General features: G+C 38.7%; 1 protein-coding gene across 1 annotated transcript in view; it reads right to left on the bottom strand.

Annotated features, from left to right (window-relative positions):
- The window catches only part of ADCY10 (adenylate cyclase 10), a 131,509-nt gene that overhangs the window by 20,738 nt on the left and 89,363 nt on the right, over positions 1 to 21,408 (bottom strand). The window contains exons 21-25 of the mRNA XM_037825428.1: positions 10,712 to 10,781; positions 10,222 to 10,453; positions 7,645 to 7,752; positions 5,154 to 5,329; positions 2,629 to 2,785 (exon numbers count right to left, since the gene is read on the bottom strand). Of these exons, the coding sequence (XP_037681356.1) occupies positions 2,629 to 2,785; positions 5,154 to 5,329; positions 7,645 to 7,752; positions 10,222 to 10,453; positions 10,712 to 10,781 (743 nt within the window). The remainder of the gene's footprint in view (positions 1 to 2,628; positions 2,786 to 5,153; positions 5,330 to 7,644; positions 7,753 to 10,221; positions 10,454 to 10,711; positions 10,782 to 21,408) is intronic.

Below are 21,408 nucleotides of genomic sequence, written 5' to 3'. Positions count from 1 at the left end.
ATGCTCTTTGGAATCTTCAAAACGCTTTTTTTCTACTAGTATCAAAAATTTCACCACCCCAAATATTTAACATCCTAAATCTATAACAGTTTTGTTTGATTTGATACCAACTTAACTTCATTAGCATACCCAAACTTAAATGTTAACTTATGTGTTCATATATATATATATATATATATATATATATATATATATATGTATATCCTGTTTCCCTCACCCTTTATGTTGTTCTTGTCACAAATTACACCTTTGTTAAGCTTTGTGTGCCCAACATCATAGATTTATCATTGCTTCTTATGCATTTGTATTCTAGATCAAGAGAGAAGTAAAAAGTAGAGGTACAATCTAAAAATACAATAGTACTGGCATTTATATTTATCCACATCATTACCTTTACTAGAGATATTTATTTCTTCATACAGATTCAAGCTACTGTCTAGTGTCCTTTCCTTTCAACCTGAACAACTCCTGTTAGCATTTCTTGTAGAGCTGGTCTAGTGAAGATGAACTCCCTCAGCTTTTGTTTATCTGGGAATGTCTAAATCTCCCCCTCATCTTTGAAAAGCAGTTTTGCTGGATATAGAATTATTGGTTAGCATTTTTTTTTCTTTCAGCACTTTAAATATGTCACCTCACTGCTTTCTTCCCTCCATGATTTCTGATGAGAAATGGGCACTTTTCTCAATCTTATTGAGGCTCCCTTGTACATGACACATTGCTTCTTTCTTGCTGCTTTCTCTTTACCTTTGGCATGTCACAGTTTGATTTTAACATATCTTGGTGTTGATATCTTTGAGTTTATCATATTTGGAATTTGTTGAGCTTCTTGGATGTGTATATTTGTATCTTTTATTAAATTTGGGAAGTTTTCAGTCATTATCTTTCCAAATATTCTTTCTGCACTTTCTCTCTTTCTTCTCCTTCTGGAACTCCCATTATGCATATATTGGTATGCTTGATAGTGTCCCACAGGTTTCTTAGGCTCTGTTCATTTTTCTTCTTCTTCTTCTTCTTCTTCTTTTTTTCTGCTCCTTAGACTGGATAATTTCAATTGTCCTATCTTCAAGTCCACTGATTCTTTCTTCTGCCAGCTCCAAGCTGCTGCTGAACCTCTCTAGGGAATTTTTTACTTTGGCTACTGTGCTTTTCAGCTCCAATATTTGTTTGATTCTTTTTAAATAATAATTTCTTTACTGAAATTCTCATTTTGTTCATATATTGTTTTCCTGATTCCTTTAGTCCTTTGTCCATGCTTTCCTTTAATTATTTGAGTCTATTTAAGCCAGTTTTTTTTTTTTTTTTAAACACTTTTGTCTGGTATGTCCAATGTCTGGCATTCCTCTTTGATGGTTTCTGTTGCTTTATTTTGTTCCTTTAAATGTACATCTTTTCCTGTTTCTTTGTGTGCCTTCCGATTTTTTGTTGAAATTTTGATATTTAAATATTTTAATGGGCTAACTCTGGAATAAGATTCTCCCTCTTCTGCTGGAAGGGTTTTCTATTTTTTCTTGACTATTGTTGAAGGCTAGGGTAGTATATTTGTTTAGTGATTTTTCCAAACTATTTATGCAAAAGCTGATCCCTTGATGTATGAAGTTACTGAAGTCTCTGTTCCTAAAACTCATATTCAGCTAGTGTTATGACAGAGATTTCCTTGAAGGCCAGAAGCTAACATCAAAGGAGGAAGAAGGAAGGAAGGAAGGAAGGAAAAGAAGGATACAATTTTACCAGCCTTTTCAGATTAGCTCTTTGGTAGTACTCTCCTTTCGTGCTTAGCCATCCTTAACAGGGAGCTTAAAACACAGCCTGAGGCGAAGGCATAAGGTCTTCTCAGGTCTTTTTGGTACATGCATCTTATCCTGGGTATGTACACATAACCTTATCAATTCTCCTGTATACAAGTATACTCCTAATGTGCCCCTCTTCCCCCAGGAAATCTGCAACCTTTTCTTCTAGTCAGGGCACTATTGTATGTCTCTTTTATCAATCTTTTGCCCCAGGCAGCTGTGGTTTGATTATTTTCTCATGTTATTTTAGTGACCCTGCCAACCACTTCTATATCCATAACAAGTTCTGTGACTGGCGAGACAGAGACAAGTGTCCTGGATCAGTCCTTCAGGGTGCCACCAACATATTGGTACAGACATACCTGCATCCCAATGCGTGTGCAGAAGGGTTACTCTGCTTCCTCCAGAATACCGGACCAGGGACCTGCACTGATTTAGGGTGGAGGTTGGGGCAGGGCCTGTAAAGGCACCACAAGGTTTTCCTATTTTAAGTTCCCTTTTTCTTGATTAAGTACTCACCCAGTTACTGCAGCCCTTTAACAGTTTTCTAGGGCTCTGTGAAAGTTGGTTCTGCCAGATTTTGCTGGGTTTATTCCTTCCAGTATTTCTGGGGGAGGCAGACCCTGGAGCTTCTCACTCTGTCATTCAGCTGCCATCCAATTTTTAAGAGAGGAAAGTGGTCCTGAGACAAGATGTTTGATAACTGCTGGCTTAGGCAAAACAATCCAGCCATGAAAGCTTTCATTACATCCCCATGATCATGAATCCTGGTTGGCTTTCAGTAGGCTTTTTCCTCCCATTAAGGTTAAGACATGTAAAAGCAGCTACAAAAATAATGTACCTGGAAATCATCTTGAGTTTCTAGTGCAGTATTCACTTGCATTGTAGCTGCCAAGTCTCCATAATACTTGTAGTGAAAAAAATAATTTAAGCTATAGATCCTCCACAGTAAGGAGAAGCAGACAGTTTGTCGGTAAAGTTGTGCCAACCTCTTCTTCCTATTACATAGAGTAGACACAAATGGAGTGTAGAAAGAAGATAATCAGTATTATGCTTTACAGGAGCTCAAGTGCATAATATTCTCACTATGGGCTTGGAAGTTAAGCCTACCTCCATCATTGAATAACAGGCATATTCATTAATTTTTATGAAGCACATTTTCTCCATTGTAAAATAGGAACAGTAATACCTACTTTGTGATGATTAATTAAAATAATTTATGTAAAGCTACTGTTCCATAGTGGGAAATTGCTATTTAAATGGAAGCTATTTGGAATGTGCATTTATATCACTCATCACATTCGATTCTGAGGATAAATCTGTAAGAAGGGCATCATTAACCCCATTTTACAGATGGTGAAAGTGAGACTCAGATGGATTAAGTAATTAATTCAAAGTCAGACAGTTAGAATGTGGTGGTTCCAGGGCTCAAATCCCAACTGCCCACATCAGGTCTACTCCAGCCCAGCCGTGTCCAGTGTATTATTTCCTCCATTGCACATTGCTAATAGGAAATAGGTTTTAATTCAACAAAGGAAAGGAGTATTTTTAACAATTCCATTCCAACAATGGAATTCAGTGTTGCAGGAGGTGAACATCCTGTGCTGGAGGTATTTAAGGGGAGAATGAACAATCTTCCAAAAAGAAAGTTTAGGTTCTCAGGCCCAACCTTAACAGGCTATTTAATTGGTAATGTAACCAAAAATCCTCTGTATTTGTGTTTAAAAAGAGAACCTAAGCAACACAGGATGCAATAGTAGTAATTTAACAAAACCAAGAAAATGTAATATAAATAGAGATGCTAAAGATGGATTCCAAGTACTTTCAATTTAGACAACTTTAGATGACTGATTCTGTCATGCAATTTTTTAAAAAAAGTTCTAAGGGAACACAGATGGGATAAATCCTTTTAAATGTAGGAGAGTGATGGCCATAGAAACTCTGACATTAAATATTGTTTCTTACTGTCCTCAATTTTGAGATGAGAATCTTTTGACCAGTAGCGTTTTAAGTCAACAACCCCACTTTCATCCTTTTCAACATGTTTTCCCTTTTGCCCCTTATGCAGGAACTTCTTGCTCCTTTTACAAAATGTGGTTGTAAAGTAGGATTGTCAGATTTAGCAAATGAAAATACAGGATGCCCAGTTAATTTTAAATTTCAAAACAATGAATAAGTTTTCAGTATGGTCCGTAGTAAATATTGCATGGGACATAGGTATACTGAAAATAATTATTCTGTTTTTGTCTGAAATTTGAACCAAATGAGGCATCCTGTATTTTATGTGGCAATCTTATATATAAACCATTACTCCTACACAGTGAGATCTCTGCTAAACTCCCCACCTCCCTCCCTCCTGGGGTCTTCTGAGACTGCAGGTACATATTCCGAAGGGCCCTCCCCAACTTGCAAAAGAGCCCACCTCTACTTCATTTTCATCCCAGGATCTGCCACATTTAAGGAACTACTTTGGGGAAGCTGGAAAGCACAGTTTTTGGTGGTATTGCAAAAGAGTTGCAGCAACTTGCTCATAGGAATCAATGTTTATATCTCAGGCAGAACCTGTAGGAATATTGCTACTAGCTTCTCCCAAGATGGAAGAGATGTCCTCCGTCAGCTCTCCAGATTCCCCGCTAGTGGCATCTCCCTTGGTATGAATTTCTAGATAGGTGGAATATTTTTTAAACTTTTTATTATGGAAAATTTCAAACATATACATAGTAAACAAAAAAGCAGAATGAACCTTCACGTATACAAGACCCAGCTTCAGCAACTAATATTCTTATTTCATTTACCACCCCCCACTCTGTCCCCTACCTCATTATTGTTTTTTATGTTTTTTTTATAGTTGAAATTTACATACATTGAAATCCACAAATCTTAACAGTAAAATTTTGACAGATGAATATCCCTACATCCCTACTGAGATACCTAAATAGGTGGGCAGTTTTGTCCTTCAGCAGTTGTCTTCAGAGCCTGCTGTTCTTTGAGGCAGGAACAATGCCCAGCATCTTAGCCCTGAATGGAAGAGGGCTTGGGACTGAGGCTCCAGGCGTGATGGTGAAGGTTGCAGTTGCAACGTGGATGGCCAGAAGGCAAGGACCAAGGAGGACTGTAGATCACCTTGCAAAGGGATCTCTTATGCTTTTTTCGTCTAAACTCCCTTTGGTACAAGCTGCCTGTAAGAGGCCCTGGGGCAACCCAGCCCTTGCCTGGGTGCCCCTCCCAATACGTGCCCCCATCCTTCACCAGTGAGAAGTCAGAGCTAAGCAGGACTTTGGGGGCTTCCTGTGGGAGTTATGTGTAGATCTCTCTCCTCTGGGGAGTGAGATGAGACACTCAGTTCTCCCTGGTTCCGTTCCTTACCCTGGAGGTGAGCTCCCTTGCGCCTGCTGATTCACACTATGAACCTTTCTGTTTTTCTCAACATGGGTCTTGAGAAACAGGGAGATTAAGTTGTAAGGAAAGACTTGGTTAAGGAGCTTCAGTGCCTTCCTCAGCATTTTCTTGGCAAGCTCCATCTGGCCCATGTTGAAACAAACCTACAGGGAGATGGATGGAGAAGGGGGAAAAGAGGAAAAGCAGTGATTCTGGGCTTAGTTGGTAATGTTGCAATAATATGAGTTTTGGGAACTCTTTTTTTAAAAGGCAATTTGTGGCCCCAGGAACAGAATTTTGTGAGGAGGCCTGTTCTTTCTTTTTAATTAGTTTCTCAGTGATTAAACACAGCCACTGTCTACCTGTAGTCTATGTACCTTAGAAGATTGTGGAAAATGAAGATTCTTAGACCCTGCACCAGACTTACAAAGTTGGATCTCTGTGGGTAGAGTCTGGGGAAAATGCATTTTCAAATATTCCCCAGATGAGTCTAAGGCATTTTCAAGTTTGGGAAATATTGTTGTAGGCAACAAGCTTCTTGCACCTGGCACTGGGCTTGCAGACTATTCTGTGCCTGTCCCAACAGACAGGGCCACCCTTACATGTGATCTGCAAGGCCGCGATTCCAGAGACTAGAATCCATTTCTAAAATATTCCTCCCACTTCTCACCAAGTCCTGAAATTTCATCATAAAAATCACTTCATTCCTTTAAATTGACTTTGATTCCTCCTCCCAGTCCCATGCAAATCTCTTGGGGGATAAGTGGTAATAGTGGACATTTGAAGCAGAGTGACAAAGAAAGACTGAGAGATATAGACAGTTGAGAGAAACAGGGAAGCTTCTCTCACAATTTTGCTTTGTGTCAGGGGTTAACAATGAGTGAACTTCATAAAGAATATTAATTCGTCACAAAGCAGGACTGGGCAAACTTTCCGTGCTAGCTCATGTAGTTGCTGTGTTATCTTCTCAGGGCAGGGGTCCAAAGAGGACATGAAAGAAGGAAAAGCCCTTTCTTTTGTCAAGGGAAATGCCTGGAGGGCTTTGCAGGTGATTCCCCTCCTTAACTGGGAATTTCTATGTCTCTTTATAGGGACCTGGCTAGAAAATTAGGTTGTGAAGGCAAGGGCAGCTTTCTAGCTAGAGTACTGGGAAGCTAGAGGCCAGATTAAGTTTTGGTGATATAACAGGGCATGTACAAACAGCATGAGAGACCCTGGGGGCTTTGCTGCCCCTCAGTAGAGCCAGAACGATTTCTCCCAAGAGCACCAGAGGTGAGGCATTCTCTGTTAAATCCCCAAAGTAAACTTATTATCTTCCTCCCCAATCTGCTTTTCCTTTTTGTTTCTTGCCATCCATGGAGAATCCTCAGGAAAGAACCTCAAAGCCAGTCTCAATCCCTCCCTCATCTTTACTCTCACCCACACTCTGCATGGGAGACCAAGTGCTGAGTACTCTGCCTTCCAAGTGTGTGTCATCTCTGTTCTCTTCTCTCCATCCAAGGCCTCACATCGTGTGTCTCATGCTGCTATCATCACATGAGCCTCCACGCCGATCTCCCTATCTCCATTCTCCTCACTGCCACCAAGGTTACCTTTCTTTCTCAAGCACAAATATTACCATGTCACTCCTGAGGACTCTCTGTTGCAGGGTTAATACAAACTTTTCAGTGGTTACCAAATGGCTTTTTTGTCATTTGCCATCACAAACTTGCCCTTCCTATCCACACACACTGACTCCTTCTCTGGGCAGATTTAGCTCTCCATATTTATGACTTTTTAAATGCTATTCCCTCTATGTGGAATGTTCTTCCCCTTTCTCTCCCTGGAAGATGACCACTAATTCTTCAACTTTCAGCTTACTGTCAGTTCCTCCATGAAGCCTTCAGAAACTCCTCCCCCTCCCACCCATACTCTACCCCCAAGCAGGTTATTTTACTGTTATGATAATTTGTACATGTCTCTAATATAAATTTAGCACATTGATTTATTATTTGCTTTCTAGCCACATGGGAAGGCCTCCAGGGCAGATACCGTGTGCTAATCATCATGATCAGCTTTCTCACTCAACCAGAAATAACTTGAGGAAAAATCCTTTCTGCTTTAACCTTTGTAATCCCTGTGCCTGGCATTATAGTAGAGGTATATTGGATATATGCATGGAAGGATGGTTGAATGACTAGGTTTTGGTGTCTTAATTGTGTATCATCTACCTCAAGAAAATGTTAGCTATTCATGTCCATTTTTAGAGGTTGTTAGAAAAATATTTCATAAAAATGTCAACTGGGAGTACGGGGAAGATCTTGTTGGTGGCAAGCAATGGTAAGGAGATTTGAGTCCCAGGGCTTGGAGCTCTGGAGTCTTGGAAAGGAATCTGGCAGGAGATGGGAGGAAGATATAGAAAGTATAGTAGGGATTTCTAGTTCTTCTATGTGAAGAATGGCAAACAGCAGATTAATTCATGTTTTTAATGGTTTCTTACCTGCCCTTTGAGGCTATAAAATGTGGCAGACTCAAAAGTCTGATTCCAAGATTTTTCTTTCTTGAGAATTTTCAGCAACCTTTCTCCCTCATTCAAATACACATATGCCTGCAACCAGTACAGAGTAGAAAGCATTGGGTCAGCAGGGATCTGGACCACAGATAGGGTATTGCCCCAGACTCTACTAAAGCAAGCAGAAGCAGAAGTCATTCTAGATCCTGCCTTCACCTTCAATCCCAGCTCCACTGACTAGAATGAGCTTCCCAAACTCTAGACAGAAGCTGGGTGGGTAAGGCTCCTACAGAAGATACTGGCCATCTTCATGTCCACTTCTGTCTGCTAGATCACTCATTCTAGGGGATGAATCTAGAAATCTGCACCTTTTCTCATGTTGTCACTTATGTCACCTTACCTAAAGTTTCTCCACAATAATTTCCTCCTTCAAGTAATTCCATTTCTAACTTCCCTATTTCCAACAACACACCCACTGCCATGATAGCAACCCACATCTATGAGCAGTCGGTCTACTTTTGGAATGAGTTAATGGTCCACTCCCATTTTCCCTGCTGGGGCCAGCTTTTAGAGGGGGAAGAGGAAGGGAAGGCCCTGAGCAAATCTTCTCGCCTCATCTTCAACCTCTTAAAACAACATTAGACAAGTGAATCTTGGCACATGTGAACACCAAAGCAAGATCAGACTTGAAGAGTAGAATAAAGGGAGATGATATCCCCAAGTCTCATGTGGCCCAAGGGGTATGTATGAGAGGCAGAAGGAGGGAGACATGATGGTGAGAAACCAGCCCCAGTCCCACTACATTTTCTTCGGTGGGAGAGAGGGTGTGAATGGCACATTCTGAGACCGCACATTGCGGCTCTACTTTGAATCATTGTCTGTCTGACCATACGCCACTCCATGCACAGAGGTGAAAGGGGTATGCCTAGATTTTAGCAAGGTGGTCCACAGGGCTACCTAAACCCCTTCTTTCTGGAATTCAGTGGTCATCCTCCACATTCTCTCTTCCACACACATATGCACATAAAATATGTGCATATATGTAGAAGCCTTTTATTCTTCTTAATGTGAATGCTTGAGAGAACAGGGGCCATCAAGCATTTTTAATAGTTTGTGGGTTGATTAGGCTGCTGTGATCAACAGCTACTGTAAAATATGGAACAAACTACCACTGTGGACATAAAGGACTGCAGGTATGGCTACTCAGGTATGTGAAACTCATCCTGAAACTGGCTGGAATCAGATGATTCAAGGACCAGAAAAGCATTTACTCAAATGAGTTCATGGAAGGCTAGGTCAGCTGTTCCATGAAAAGTGAACTAAGGTCAGATAAGTTAGGGAAACACAGTATGCCATGCTGGAAGCAGTTCCAGCCCTAACCTGACCACTACCCCTCTCTCTACATTTTGGGAGATTTATTTGTATCTTAGCGTGACAAAGGCCCTGAAAGATCTGCTTTATTCAGCACAGTGCTTCCCAACTGATTCGAAAATGAGTCATTTTTATTTCATAATATGCTTTAAATCCCCACATTTCTAAAGTTCCATGAACACACTCTGGGGCACATTGCCCTGGAACCTTATCTGCAAATTATCCTGGAGAAACATTCACTAATTCTTTGGTGTTTTAAAGGTATGTGTGATGAGCTAGCAACATTGCATGAAGACAAAAGTAGGTGAGGTTCTCTTTAGAGATCACAAGGTTAAAGCCAGTTTTTTACTCATTTGAAGGCCTGTAGATATTTTGTGAAGATAGGGTAAATGCCACTGGGACGTTACTGAGGAAGGTTCTATGCTGAAACAGAAGCAATGACACCAAAAGCCCTCTTTACATCATTTTGGAAATGAGATCTGGTCCCTGCCCACCCCCACCCCACCCCATACAGATAGACAAGTCATGGCAAGTTTCCAAAGGTAACAATATTTTAGATGATGCATAATTCTAGTTGCAATTTGTTCCAACTCTCTTTTCTTAATCTTAGGTCATCTAATTTTTGGGTAATTTTCAAAGGGATGGGGTACCAGCAGAAATAAAAACATGAAGTAATAAAAAAGCACACTAGAGCTATCTTAAAGTCCATTCTGGCTCTATGATCTGTAAGTCATTGTGATGCGTTAACTTGGCCAGTTGATAGTGCCCAGTTGTGTGGTCAAGCAAGCACTGGCCTAACCATTACTGCAAGGACATTTCGTGGACTTAAAGCATCAGTAAGTTGAGTGCATCTATGACTGATTACATCTGCAATCAACGAAGGAGTGTGTCTTCAGCAATGAGAGACATTTAATCCAATCAGTTAAGGATTTAAGAGGAGAAGTGCTGATTTCAGTAGTCAGAAGAGAGAATTTACATAGCTACTTCGGCCAGCCAGCCTTTCCTGGGGAATTCATCAAAAACCTTTAATGGAGTGCCAGCTTGCAGCCTGCCCTACAGAATGTGGACTCGTGCATCCCCACAGCTATGTGATGTACTTTTATAAAATCTCATGTTTACAGATATCTCCTGATGGTTCTGTTTCTGCAGAGAAGGCTGACTAGGGTGGAGGAGAGCTGGTTAGAGACTGCTTACCATGTAGTTATCACCCAAGAAGAGATAAGCAGATGCAATTTCTAAGAAGTAATACAAGGCTTTGTTGTTTTCTCCCAAAGCCATAAAATGGTGGGCCAGAGGCAAGATGACAATCTCTAGGATCTCCTCACACTGGCAAGATTCCAGAGGGATAATGTCTTCCTCAGATGTTCTCATTTTTGTTATAATGATGTCAAAGAAACCCAAGATCTTTTCTTTCATTTCTCCAGAACTGTCCAAAAGAGAAAAAAATAGGAATAATAACTTGTATAGTTTTTCACATGAAATATCTTTGAAAACTAATAAGATAGTAAGATAATAAAATCTAATATAGATATTCCTGACCAAACTCACCACACACACCCCACCACACTTCCCCACCAGTACCTAAGAGGCAAAAGTACTGACCAGACAAATGATTCTAACAGTGTTCTGAATTTAACAACAATTGTTTATGTTCTACCTCCTAAACAAGGATATATTCCTGTACCTGAGAACATCAGGATATATCTTAGATTTCTTAGGAATCTCTGCTTTGGAAAAGATGATCTCTTCTTCAGCTAGAAAATAAACAAATGAGTCACATGGGTTATTGAAATGCTCTATCTGGCAGAGATATCTGGCACCCACCACTTTTGTTTCCTTTTCACAATATAGAATTGTTGCTGCCCAGCCAAGAACTACATTTCCCAGTCCCCATCTTAGGTGTCTCTTAGGTGCAGCTATATGATTAGTTCACACAATGAAATTAGATCAGAAATAATACATTTCATCTCTGGGCTTCTCCACCCTCTCCCTTAAAAGAAAGCAAAGGACCCTGAAGCCGTAGGGCACAGCAGAGCCACAAAAGGGAAGGATCCTGGGTCCCTGTATTACTGTGTGAAAGGCCATTTGTTCAAACTCTTACTGGATTATTACATGAGCAGGAAATAAACTATCATTCTATTGGGTTAAGCCCTGAAATGGTGTTTGTTATAGTTGATAATGTCAACCTAACTAATTCACTGTGCAGTAAATAAAACTACCAAATTAACGCTCCTGAAGAAAGTGACATCAGTTCCTAGTGGGGGAAATCCTCTTATTCAGCCCCCTCTCTATTCAGGGAGAAGGAACAATCCTAGAGAGGGAAAGGGACTTGTCTCAGCACATTTATCTGTTAGAGACAGAGATGGGACTAGAACCCAGGTCTTGGTTCCAAGGCTAATGTGTTATTCCATATATCTTTTAAGTCACAAAAATTCATTTTGAGTATTTAGTTATCACTTTCTTCTGAAAGCCTCTGTGGCCTTACCTTCATAGAATTAGTTCCCTAACTCTTGTGTGCCCGCCCATCAGCCTCTGTGCAGACCTCTATCATAGTCTTCATCATACCGTGTTGGAATCAATTTGTCTACCTCTCCTCCTAGTTTGTCATATAGTGGATCCCTAGTGACTAGAAGATGAATACATCCATTGTACCTCTCTTCTTCCCCTCCTCTAAAACTGTTCTTTACAAGGTTACCAGTGGCCACCATGTTGCTAAATCCAAAGGTCCTCATCTTTTTACACTTCTCAGCAGCATTTAACACAGTCAACCATTTCTTCCTTTCATTGGTTTCTGTAGAATGCATTCCCTTGGTTTCCCCTCTCACCAGCTGCCCACTTGGCTGGCTCCTGTTTCTCTACCTACATTTTGAATGTTGGAGAGCCTTAGTTTGGTTCTGGACTCCCTTATCTAGCCACAGTGTCTCCCTAAGGTAACTTCATCTGCCCATGACTTTAAATTCCATCTATATGCCTTGAATATCTAAAAAAAATTCCAGAAAAAAAAAAAAAAACGAAGTGGGAGGACTTACACTCCTGACTTTGAAGCTTATTATAAAGCCACAGTAGTCAAAACAGCATGGTACTGCCACAAAGATAGACATATTGATCAATGGAATCAAATTGAGAATTTGGAAATAGACCCCCAGATCTATTGATCTTTGATAAGGCCCCCAAAACCACTGAACTGGGACATAACAGTGTATTCAACAAATGGGGCTGGGAGAGCTGGATAGCCTATCCAAAAGAATGAAAGAGGACCCCTTCCTCACACCCTACACAAAAATTAACTCAAAATGGATTAAAGACCTCAACATAAGAGATGATACCATAAAACTCCTAGAATATAATGTAGGGAAACATCTTCAAGACCTAGTATTAGGAGGTCACTTCTTAGACCTTATGCCCCAAAGCACAAGCAATGAAAGAAAAAATAGATAAATGGAAACTCCTCAAAATGAAAGGCTTCTGTACCTCAAAGGAATTTGTCAAAAAAGGTGAAGAGGCAGACAACTCAATGGGAAAAAATATTTAGAAACCAAGTGTCTGATATAAGACTGATGTTTTGCATACATAAAGAAATCCTGCAACTCAATGACAATAGTACAGACAGCCCAATTGTAAAATAGGCAAAAGATATGAACAGACTGTTCTCAGAAGGGGAAATACAAATGGCCGAGAAGCACATGAAAAAATGTTTAGCTTCACTAGCGATTAGAGAGATGCAAATTAAGACCACAATGAGATATCATCTCACACCAATTAGATTGGCTACCATTAAACAAACAGGAAACTACAAATGCTGGAGAGGATGTGGAGAAATTGGAATCTTATTTATTGCTGGTAGGACTGTATAATGGTATAGCCAGTATAGAAAACAGTCTGGTGGTTCCTTAGAAAACTAGATATAGAGTTACCTTTCGATCCAGGAATTTCACTTCTTGGTATATACGCAGATCTGAAAGCAGTGATACGAACAGATATCTGCACACCAATGTTCATAGCAGCAATATTCATAATTGCCAAGAGATGGAAACAACCCAAATGTCCATCAACAGATGAGTGGATAAACAAAATGAGGTATATACACACGATGGAATACTATGCAGCAGTAATAAGGAACGACAACATATGACAACATGGATGAACCTTGAAGACATAATGCTGAGTGAAATAAGCCAGGCACAAAAAGAGAAATATTGTGAGTTACCACTAATGTGAACTCTGTGAAAAATGAAAAATACATGGTTTATATTGTAGAATCTAGGGGACCTAGCGATAGACAGAAAATACTGAAGGGGGAATGATAATCTAATAAGAACAGGTAAGTTATGGAGGATAAACTCAATGTTATGGGAATGCTCAGGAATGACTATGGTTTGTTAATTTTCTTGGGGTATAGTAGGAACAAGTTGGCAGCAATGTAGTCACTTTAGGTTAATTGTTTTTTCTTATTCCTTTGTTTTGGTTTTGTTTGAAATATTGTTTTTTATTGTTTGGTTTTTAATTTTTTGATAAAGTTAAAAAAAACAATGAATGAGTGTTAAAAAAAGTAAATAAGTAAATGAACAATGGGGGAGTGGGGAATGGAATGTTGTGGATGTTCTTTTTCATTAATTCTAATTTTTTTTTAGAGTAATCAAAATGTTCAAAGATTGATTGTGGTGATGAATGCACAACTATGTTCAATACTATGAACAACTGATTGTACACTTTGGAGGATTGTATGTTATGTGAATATATCTCAATAAAATTGCATTTATAAAAAACAGCAAATAAAAAAATAAATTCCATCTATATGCCAAAGAATTTGTATTTTTATATCTCTACATCCTGACATATACTCTTAACTACGGACGTATATCTAACTGCCTCCTTGACAACTGTCACTTGGATACCTAATTGGCATCTCAAAATTAACATGAACCAAACAGAAATCTTGAATCTCTCCATCTCTATAAACCTCTTCCCTAATTCAGTAAACATTGCCACCAAATATCCATTTTCTCAAGGCAAGAACCTAGGCAATATCCTTGATTCTTTTCTTTGCTTCACCCCTGCACACATTCAATCCATCAGAAAGTCCTATTGACTATACTCCAAAACATATCCTGAATCCATGTTCTTTTGTCCATCTTCACTATAGCAACACCCTAGCCCATCACCAAAACTTTATCTTTTAACTGCAATAAACTGGTCTTTCTATTCTTATGGTAATGGAATATAAGAGCAAGTGTTGGGTAGGAATTGAAGACAACTTCTTTAAAAGGGAGAGGCCAGCTTTTTTATTTTTTTAAATTTCCTGTATCCTTCTGCATGAGATGTGAATGTGATGGCTGGAGCTCCAGCAGCTGTTTTGGATCACAGGTCCCTGATGATCATGAAACCTCCAAACTAGTGCCAGTGATGACACAAGCATTTTTACATGAGAGAAAAGTAAATTTTAAAACTTTAATGATAAATTTAAGCCACTATAGCTGGGTTTTTATTATAGGCAGCCAGTATTAATTCTAACCAATACCTCTCCAAAGTGTTACAATCCACTTAGAATAAAATCCAAACTATTTAACAAGGCCAGTAAGGCCCTTTGATGTTTTATTAACTTATCTGTTTATTTTCTGTCAGCTTCCATTAAAGTTCAAGTCTATGAGAATAGATGTGTCTATCACTTTCATCACTGTACCTCCAGTGCCTAGATCACTGCCTGACACAATGATGCTCAATGTTTGCTGAATAATGCATGTTTGTTGAAAAATTCAGAGTAAAAATAAAATGCTATTTCTTCTTCAGTATCCTGTATTTTTTAATGCTTCAAATCATAATGGTGATAAAATGAAGGAGAAAGAGAAGCCATATTGTTTAGATAAAGCAAATAAAGTCAGAGAATACAAGGTACAGCTTTTTGTCATTACATCTTTTACCCCTTGGGTGAGTCATATTATTTTTAGTCCTCAATTTTCTTCATTTACAAAGAAAACATTATATTGAGTTCCCTACTAAGAAGAGGATCTCTAAAAATCAAAAGAAAAAAAAATACAAAATTCTGGTAGGTTCTCAGAAGAAGGGGAAAATGCAAAGATACCACTTGTACACACTGTGGTTTCAAAGACCTAGAAATAAGAACTCAGGTTCAAGGCTCATGGTGACAGACTGACCTCCTGTGTTCATCTCCTGTATGTACAGGTCCAGGACATTTTGCCTCATTAAAATGGGAGTAAAATAATTTTTTAGAGCATAAATCCAGAATATACAGAATGGCAGAGGTCCCATGCCTGTCTTGGGGCCATTGCAATGGACTGTTCTTCCCCAGCCACCCACACAACAAAATCCATCCTTTCCTTTGTTATACAAATCTCACCTCTCTGATGAGGGCTACACTAACCACTCTGCACTCCTAGTCCCCGTTACCCTACCCAACTTTTTTTTTTTTCTGTTTTTAATCCATGGGATTTTTCATTTATAACATACTATATAATTTACTTTTTGTTATTGTCTGTTTTCCCCAGTAGAATGTTGTTTGGTTCACTGATATTCCTCAAGTGCCTGGCACTTTCTAGGTACTCCATAAATATTTGTTGAGTGAGTAAATGGAACACTGGGTGCAAGCATTTTTAGAAGATAGAGTGAGAGGAGTGGTGACTGATGAAATAGGTGGAGGAGGATTTAGCAGGAAGCCTTTGGGTCTTGAAGATCCTTATAATGGATTAAGTCTCAGAAAACCTTTTTTTTAAATCATAAAATAACACATTTTATTTTCATTATATTTATCATATCATTAAAATTATTATATTGTATTACTTCATTATTGATATTATGTGGTATTTCTACCTAGATACTTGTCTTGTCCCTGGCAAAAAATAATAATTTTCAAGAAGGTCATGGAGGATTGAAAGAGAACTGAGAAGGGGATCAATGTCCTCACTCTGAGTCATACTTAATGTTGTGTCTTTAAACCTCTTCCAAGTATGACTTTGGTCTATACTACCTAAAAGTCACATCCCACACTTTGGGAAGCTCAGGAGTAACGGACAGAGGGTTCAGCCAGGATCAAAGCAGGATGATTAATATAAGGAAGACATTGCCAAAATTTTCTAGAAACTCAAGGAAAAACATTTGTTAATAAATGTATTCACAGTATATGACTTGGTTCTGTAATGGACAGCATTTACATGGTCTTACTCATGTCAATAATTGATAGATTTTATCTAAAGGTAGTAAGAGAACAATATTGGAGGGAAGTCCTGAGGAGTGATATAGGAGAGTTAATTCCTCATGTACCCTGGCAAGAAGAAAACAAATGTCAGAATTTGATAATTTTTTAAAAATAGAAGTATTAACACATTATTTAATATTTGGAGGTAATGACTGGAAAGAACAGCTGAGTTAAAGATGTTTGCCTCTAAGAAGAACTACTGAGGGTGTGTGGGAGAGTGGGTCATGACAGTATTGTTTTCATGATAAAGCTTTTAGGAAATTTTTTTTAAGTCTCTACGTAGAGTTTGTTTAGTTGATAGCCTTTTAAAGAGGTGAAATCCTGCTCAAACTCTTCAAAAAAATTGAAGAAGAAGGAAAGCTACCTAACTCATTCTATGAAGCCAACATCACCCTAATACCAAAAATCAGATGAAGATACTACAAAAAGAGAAAGCTATAGATCAATCTCTTTAATGAATATAGATGCAAAAATCCTCAACAAAATACTTGCAAATCAAATCCAGCAGCACATTAAAAGAATTATACACCACGACTAGGTGGGATTTATTCCAGGTATGCAAAGCTGGTTCAACACAAGAAAATCAATTAATGTAAAACACCACATCAATAAATCAAAGCAGAAGAACCACATGATCATCTTGATCAATGCAAGAAAAGGCATCTGATAAAATTCAACATCCTTTCCTGATGAAAACACTTCAAAGGATAGGAATACGAGGGAACTTTTTCAGTATGATAAAGGCAATATATGAAAAACCCACAGCTAGCATCATACCCAATGGGGGGAGACTGAAAGCTTTTCCTCTAAGATCAGGAACAAGACTGGGTTGCCCACTGTCACCATTGTTATTCAACATTGTGCTGGAAGTGCTAGCTAGAGCGATTAGGCAAGAAAAAGAAATAAAAATCATCCAAATTGGAGAGGAAGAAGTAAAACTTTCACTATTTGCAGAAGACATGATTCTATATCTAGAAAACCCAGAAAAATCTACAGCGAAGCTACTAGAACTAGTCAATGAATACAGCAAAGTGGCAGGCTACAAGATCAACATGCAAAAATCTGTAGTGTTCCTATACACAAGAAATGTGCAACAAGAGGAGGAAACCAAGAACAAAATTCCATTTACAATAGCAACCAAAAGAATCAAGTATTTAGGAATAAACTTAACCAAGGACACAAAAGACCTTTACATAGAAAACTACAAGAAACTGCTAAAAGAAATCGAACAGGACTTTAAAAATGGGAGAACATACCATGTTCATGGATTGGAAGATTAAATTTTACCTAAACTGATTTGTAGATTCAATACAATACCAATTAAAATCCCAACAGCTTACTTTACAGAAATAGAAAAACCAATAACCAAATTTATTTGGAAGGGCAAGTTGCCCCGGATAGCTAAAAATATCTTGAGAAAGAGGAACAAAGTGGGAGGTCTCACACTACCTGACTTTGAAACATATTACAAAGCTACAGTGGTCAAAACAGCATGGTACTGGCATAAGGAAAGATATACTGACAAATGGAATCAAATTGAGTGTTCAGAAGTAGACCCTCGCATCTACAGACAATTGATCTTTGATAAGGTAGTCACGCCAAAACAATTGGGATAGAGCAGCCTCATCAATAAATGGTGCTTAGAGAACTGGATATCCATTTCTAAAAGAATGAAAGAGGCCTCCTATCTCACACCTTATAAAAAAATTAACTCGAAATGGATCAAAGACCTAAACATTAGCACCAAGACCATAAGACTCTTAGAAGAAAACGTAGGGCAATATCTTAAAGATCTTGTAATAGGAGGTGGTTTCCTAGACCTCACACCCAAGGTGTAAGCAACCAAAGAACAAATAAACAAATGGGATCTCCTCAAAATTAAACACTTTTGTACATTAAAGGGCTTTGTCAGAGAAATAAAAAGGCAACCTACGCACTGGGAGATGATATTTGGAAACCACAAATCAGATAAGGGTTTAATATCCTGAATATATAAAGGGATCCTACAACTCAACAATAGAAAGACAAACAATCTAATTAAAACATGGGCAAAAGACATGAACAGACACTTTTCTGAAGAGAAAATACAAATGGCTCAAAAACATATGAAAAATTGCTCAACTTCACTGGCTATTAGGGAAATGCAAATCAAAACCACAATGAGATATCATCTCACACCTACCAGAATGGCTATTATCCAAAAAAACAGAAAATGACAAGTGCTGGAGAGGATGTGGAGAAAGAGGCACACTTATTCATTGTTGGTGGGAATGTAGAATGGTGCAACTGCTCTGGAAGACAGTGTGGAGGTTCCTCAGGAAGCTAAATATAGATTTGCCATATGACCCAGCTATTCCATTGCTAGGTATATACTCAGAGGAATTGAAACTTAAGATGCAAACAGACATTCATAAACCGATGTTTATTGCAGTATTATTCACAATTGCCAAGAGATGGAAACAGCTCAAATGTCCATCAATGGACGAGTGGATAAACAAACTGTGGTATATACACATGATGGAATATTATGCAGCTGTAAGACAGAACAAAGTCACGGAACATATAATAAGGTGGATGAACCTTGAGGACATTGTGTTGCGTGAAGTTAGCCAGAAACAAAAGGACAGATACTGTATGGTCTCACTAATATGAACAAAGATTAATGAACAAACTTTGAGAGTTAAAAGCTGAGAACACAGGCTATCAGCAGATAGAAAGGGGGTAGAGATCAGGCATTTGAGGCTGAAGGACTACAGAATGTTTAGCAGGATTGATTGTATAGATCTAGAAACAGATAGCATAATACTGTGTGATGGTAGCACAATATTTTAAGTACACTGAACAAAGATGTGTGAGTAAAGCTGAAAGAGATGGGATAGGAGAATGTATGACACCAAAGGTAAAGATAAATGATAAAGACTGGGACTGTATAACTTGGCAAAATCTGGAGTGCCCAATGACTGTTACTAAATGTACAAGTAAAAAATGTTTTTACATATGGCAGAACAAATGAATGTCAACCATGCAGAGTGTTGAAAAAGGGATGGTATTTGGGAAAAAACATAATCAAAGCGAACTGGAGTCTATGGTCAACAGTAACATTGTAATATACTTCCATTAAATGTAACAAAGGCAATATACCAAAGCTAAGTGTGTATGAGAGGGGGATATAAGGGAGGGATATGAGATTCTTGGTAGTAGTCTTGTTTTCTGTCCTTACTATTATATTGTATTGTATGACATGTTATTTTTCTTTTTATCATCTTTATTATTATTTGCTTAAAAAAAAACTTTTTTTGTAGTAATCAATATGATCAAGTGCTGACTGTGCTGATAAATGTACAACTTTATGATGATACTGTGAACAACTGACTGTACACTGTGGATAAATGTATGGTATGTGAATTTAACTCTATAAAATTGTAGGAAAAAATATAAATAGGAGTAAAAGTGTTGGAGAAAACATGGAGAGAGGGATGTACCTATCTACTGTTGATGAGAAGGCAGAATGGTGTAGCCTTTCTGGAGGTCAGTGTGGTGGTTCCACAAAAAGCTAAGAATGTGGGGGCCATAAGGTCCTGCAACCTCATTATGGGGTATATAATCGGAAGATCTGAGAGCAGAGACATGAATGGACATTTGCACACTGGTGTTCATGGAGGCAGTATTCATGATTTGCAATGGGTGGAAGTGGCCTATGGGTACATAGACTGAGGAACAAACAGAATGGTGAACTGTGGTGTGTGCATACCATGGAATATTGAGCAACTATGAGAAGGAGTGAAGCTATGAGACACACAATGAGGTGAATGGATCCTGTACACAGCATTTTGAGTGAAGTACGTCAGAAGTAAAGGCAAACACTTTAATGCCTCAGCAATATGGACTAACTACAATGTGTAAACTCAGAATTGAATCTTAGAACACAGCCTAAGAGGGGAATGATTATTGTAATTGTCCCTATTTTGTAAGCTCTTACAGCAGTCAAATCTATTCCTGAATTGTAATGGCTATCTCCAAACTATGAGATGCTGATCCCTTAGTGTATAACCTGATTGGTCTCTGGAAAATTGGGTATCTCTGTGACACCTGCAACTCAGAGCTAGAGCTCAGCAGATACGAATGTCAGTATTAGCACATACAGCAACTGTTAAAAAAAAAAAAAAAAAAAAAGCTGAAAAAGAGCCCAGACTTCAATTAGTGACGTGAATGAAGAAGATCTGGTTAAGACTAGGGCAAACTGGGCCAAAGGGTAAAGGTCGATACTGACTGTGTTTTAAAACTTCAACTTCCATGTGAGACCAAGGGAAGAGATGTCTATTTGGTGCAGGATCTATATTTTCTAAACAGTATAACTCTACAGCCAGTTTGTTCAAATGCCACAATTACATGGAACTTTGAATAGGAAGTGAGATATGGTAGGTTTGCATAGATTAGAGTGAAATAGTGACACATCCCAAAGTAATTTGGGCAGAGAATAAAAATATATTTGCAGGGTCCCCCTGAGGAACTGGAGGAAAATGCGGAAGAGTTGTACTTCCTCACTTGGACTGATGCTGATGTCACAGACATTGAGGACTGGCAGTTTAATGTGCTGAGCCCTCTATCACGGGACTTGCCCTTATGAAGCTCACTACTGCAAAGGAGACGCTAGACTTGCATGTAATTGTGCCTAAGAGTCTCCCCCTGAGTACTTCTTTGTTGCTCAGATGTGGCCCTCTCTCTCTCTCTCTAACTGAGCCACCCTGGCAGGTGAACTCGCTGCCCTCCCCCCTACGTGGGACCCGACTCCCAGGGGTGTAAATCTCCCTGGCAATGCAGGATATGATTCCCGGGGATGAATCTGGACCTGGCATCATGGGATTGAGAATATCTTTTTGACCAAAAGGGATATGCAAAATGAAACGAAATAAAGTGTCAGTGGCTGAGAGATTACAAATGGAGTCGAGACGTCACTATGGTGGACATTCTTATGCACTATATAGATAACACCTCTTAGGTTTTAATGTCTTGGAATAGCTAGAAGTATATACCTGAAACTATCAAACTCCAACCCAGTAGTCTGGACTCTTGAAGATGATCGTATAACAATGTAGCTTACAAGGGGTGACAGTGTGATTGTTAAAACCTTGTGGATCACACTTCCTTTATCTAATGTGTGGATGGATGAG

This window comes from Choloepus didactylus, chromosome 2 (assembly GCF_015220235.1).
Source record: "Choloepus didactylus isolate mChoDid1 chromosome 2, mChoDid1.pri, whole genome shotgun sequence".
Taxonomy (NCBI): Eukaryota; Metazoa; Chordata; class Mammalia; order Pilosa; family Megalonychidae; genus Choloepus; species Choloepus didactylus.
Note: the sequence above shows the minus strand (reverse complement) of the source record. Positions and strands in the feature narration are given on the sequence as shown.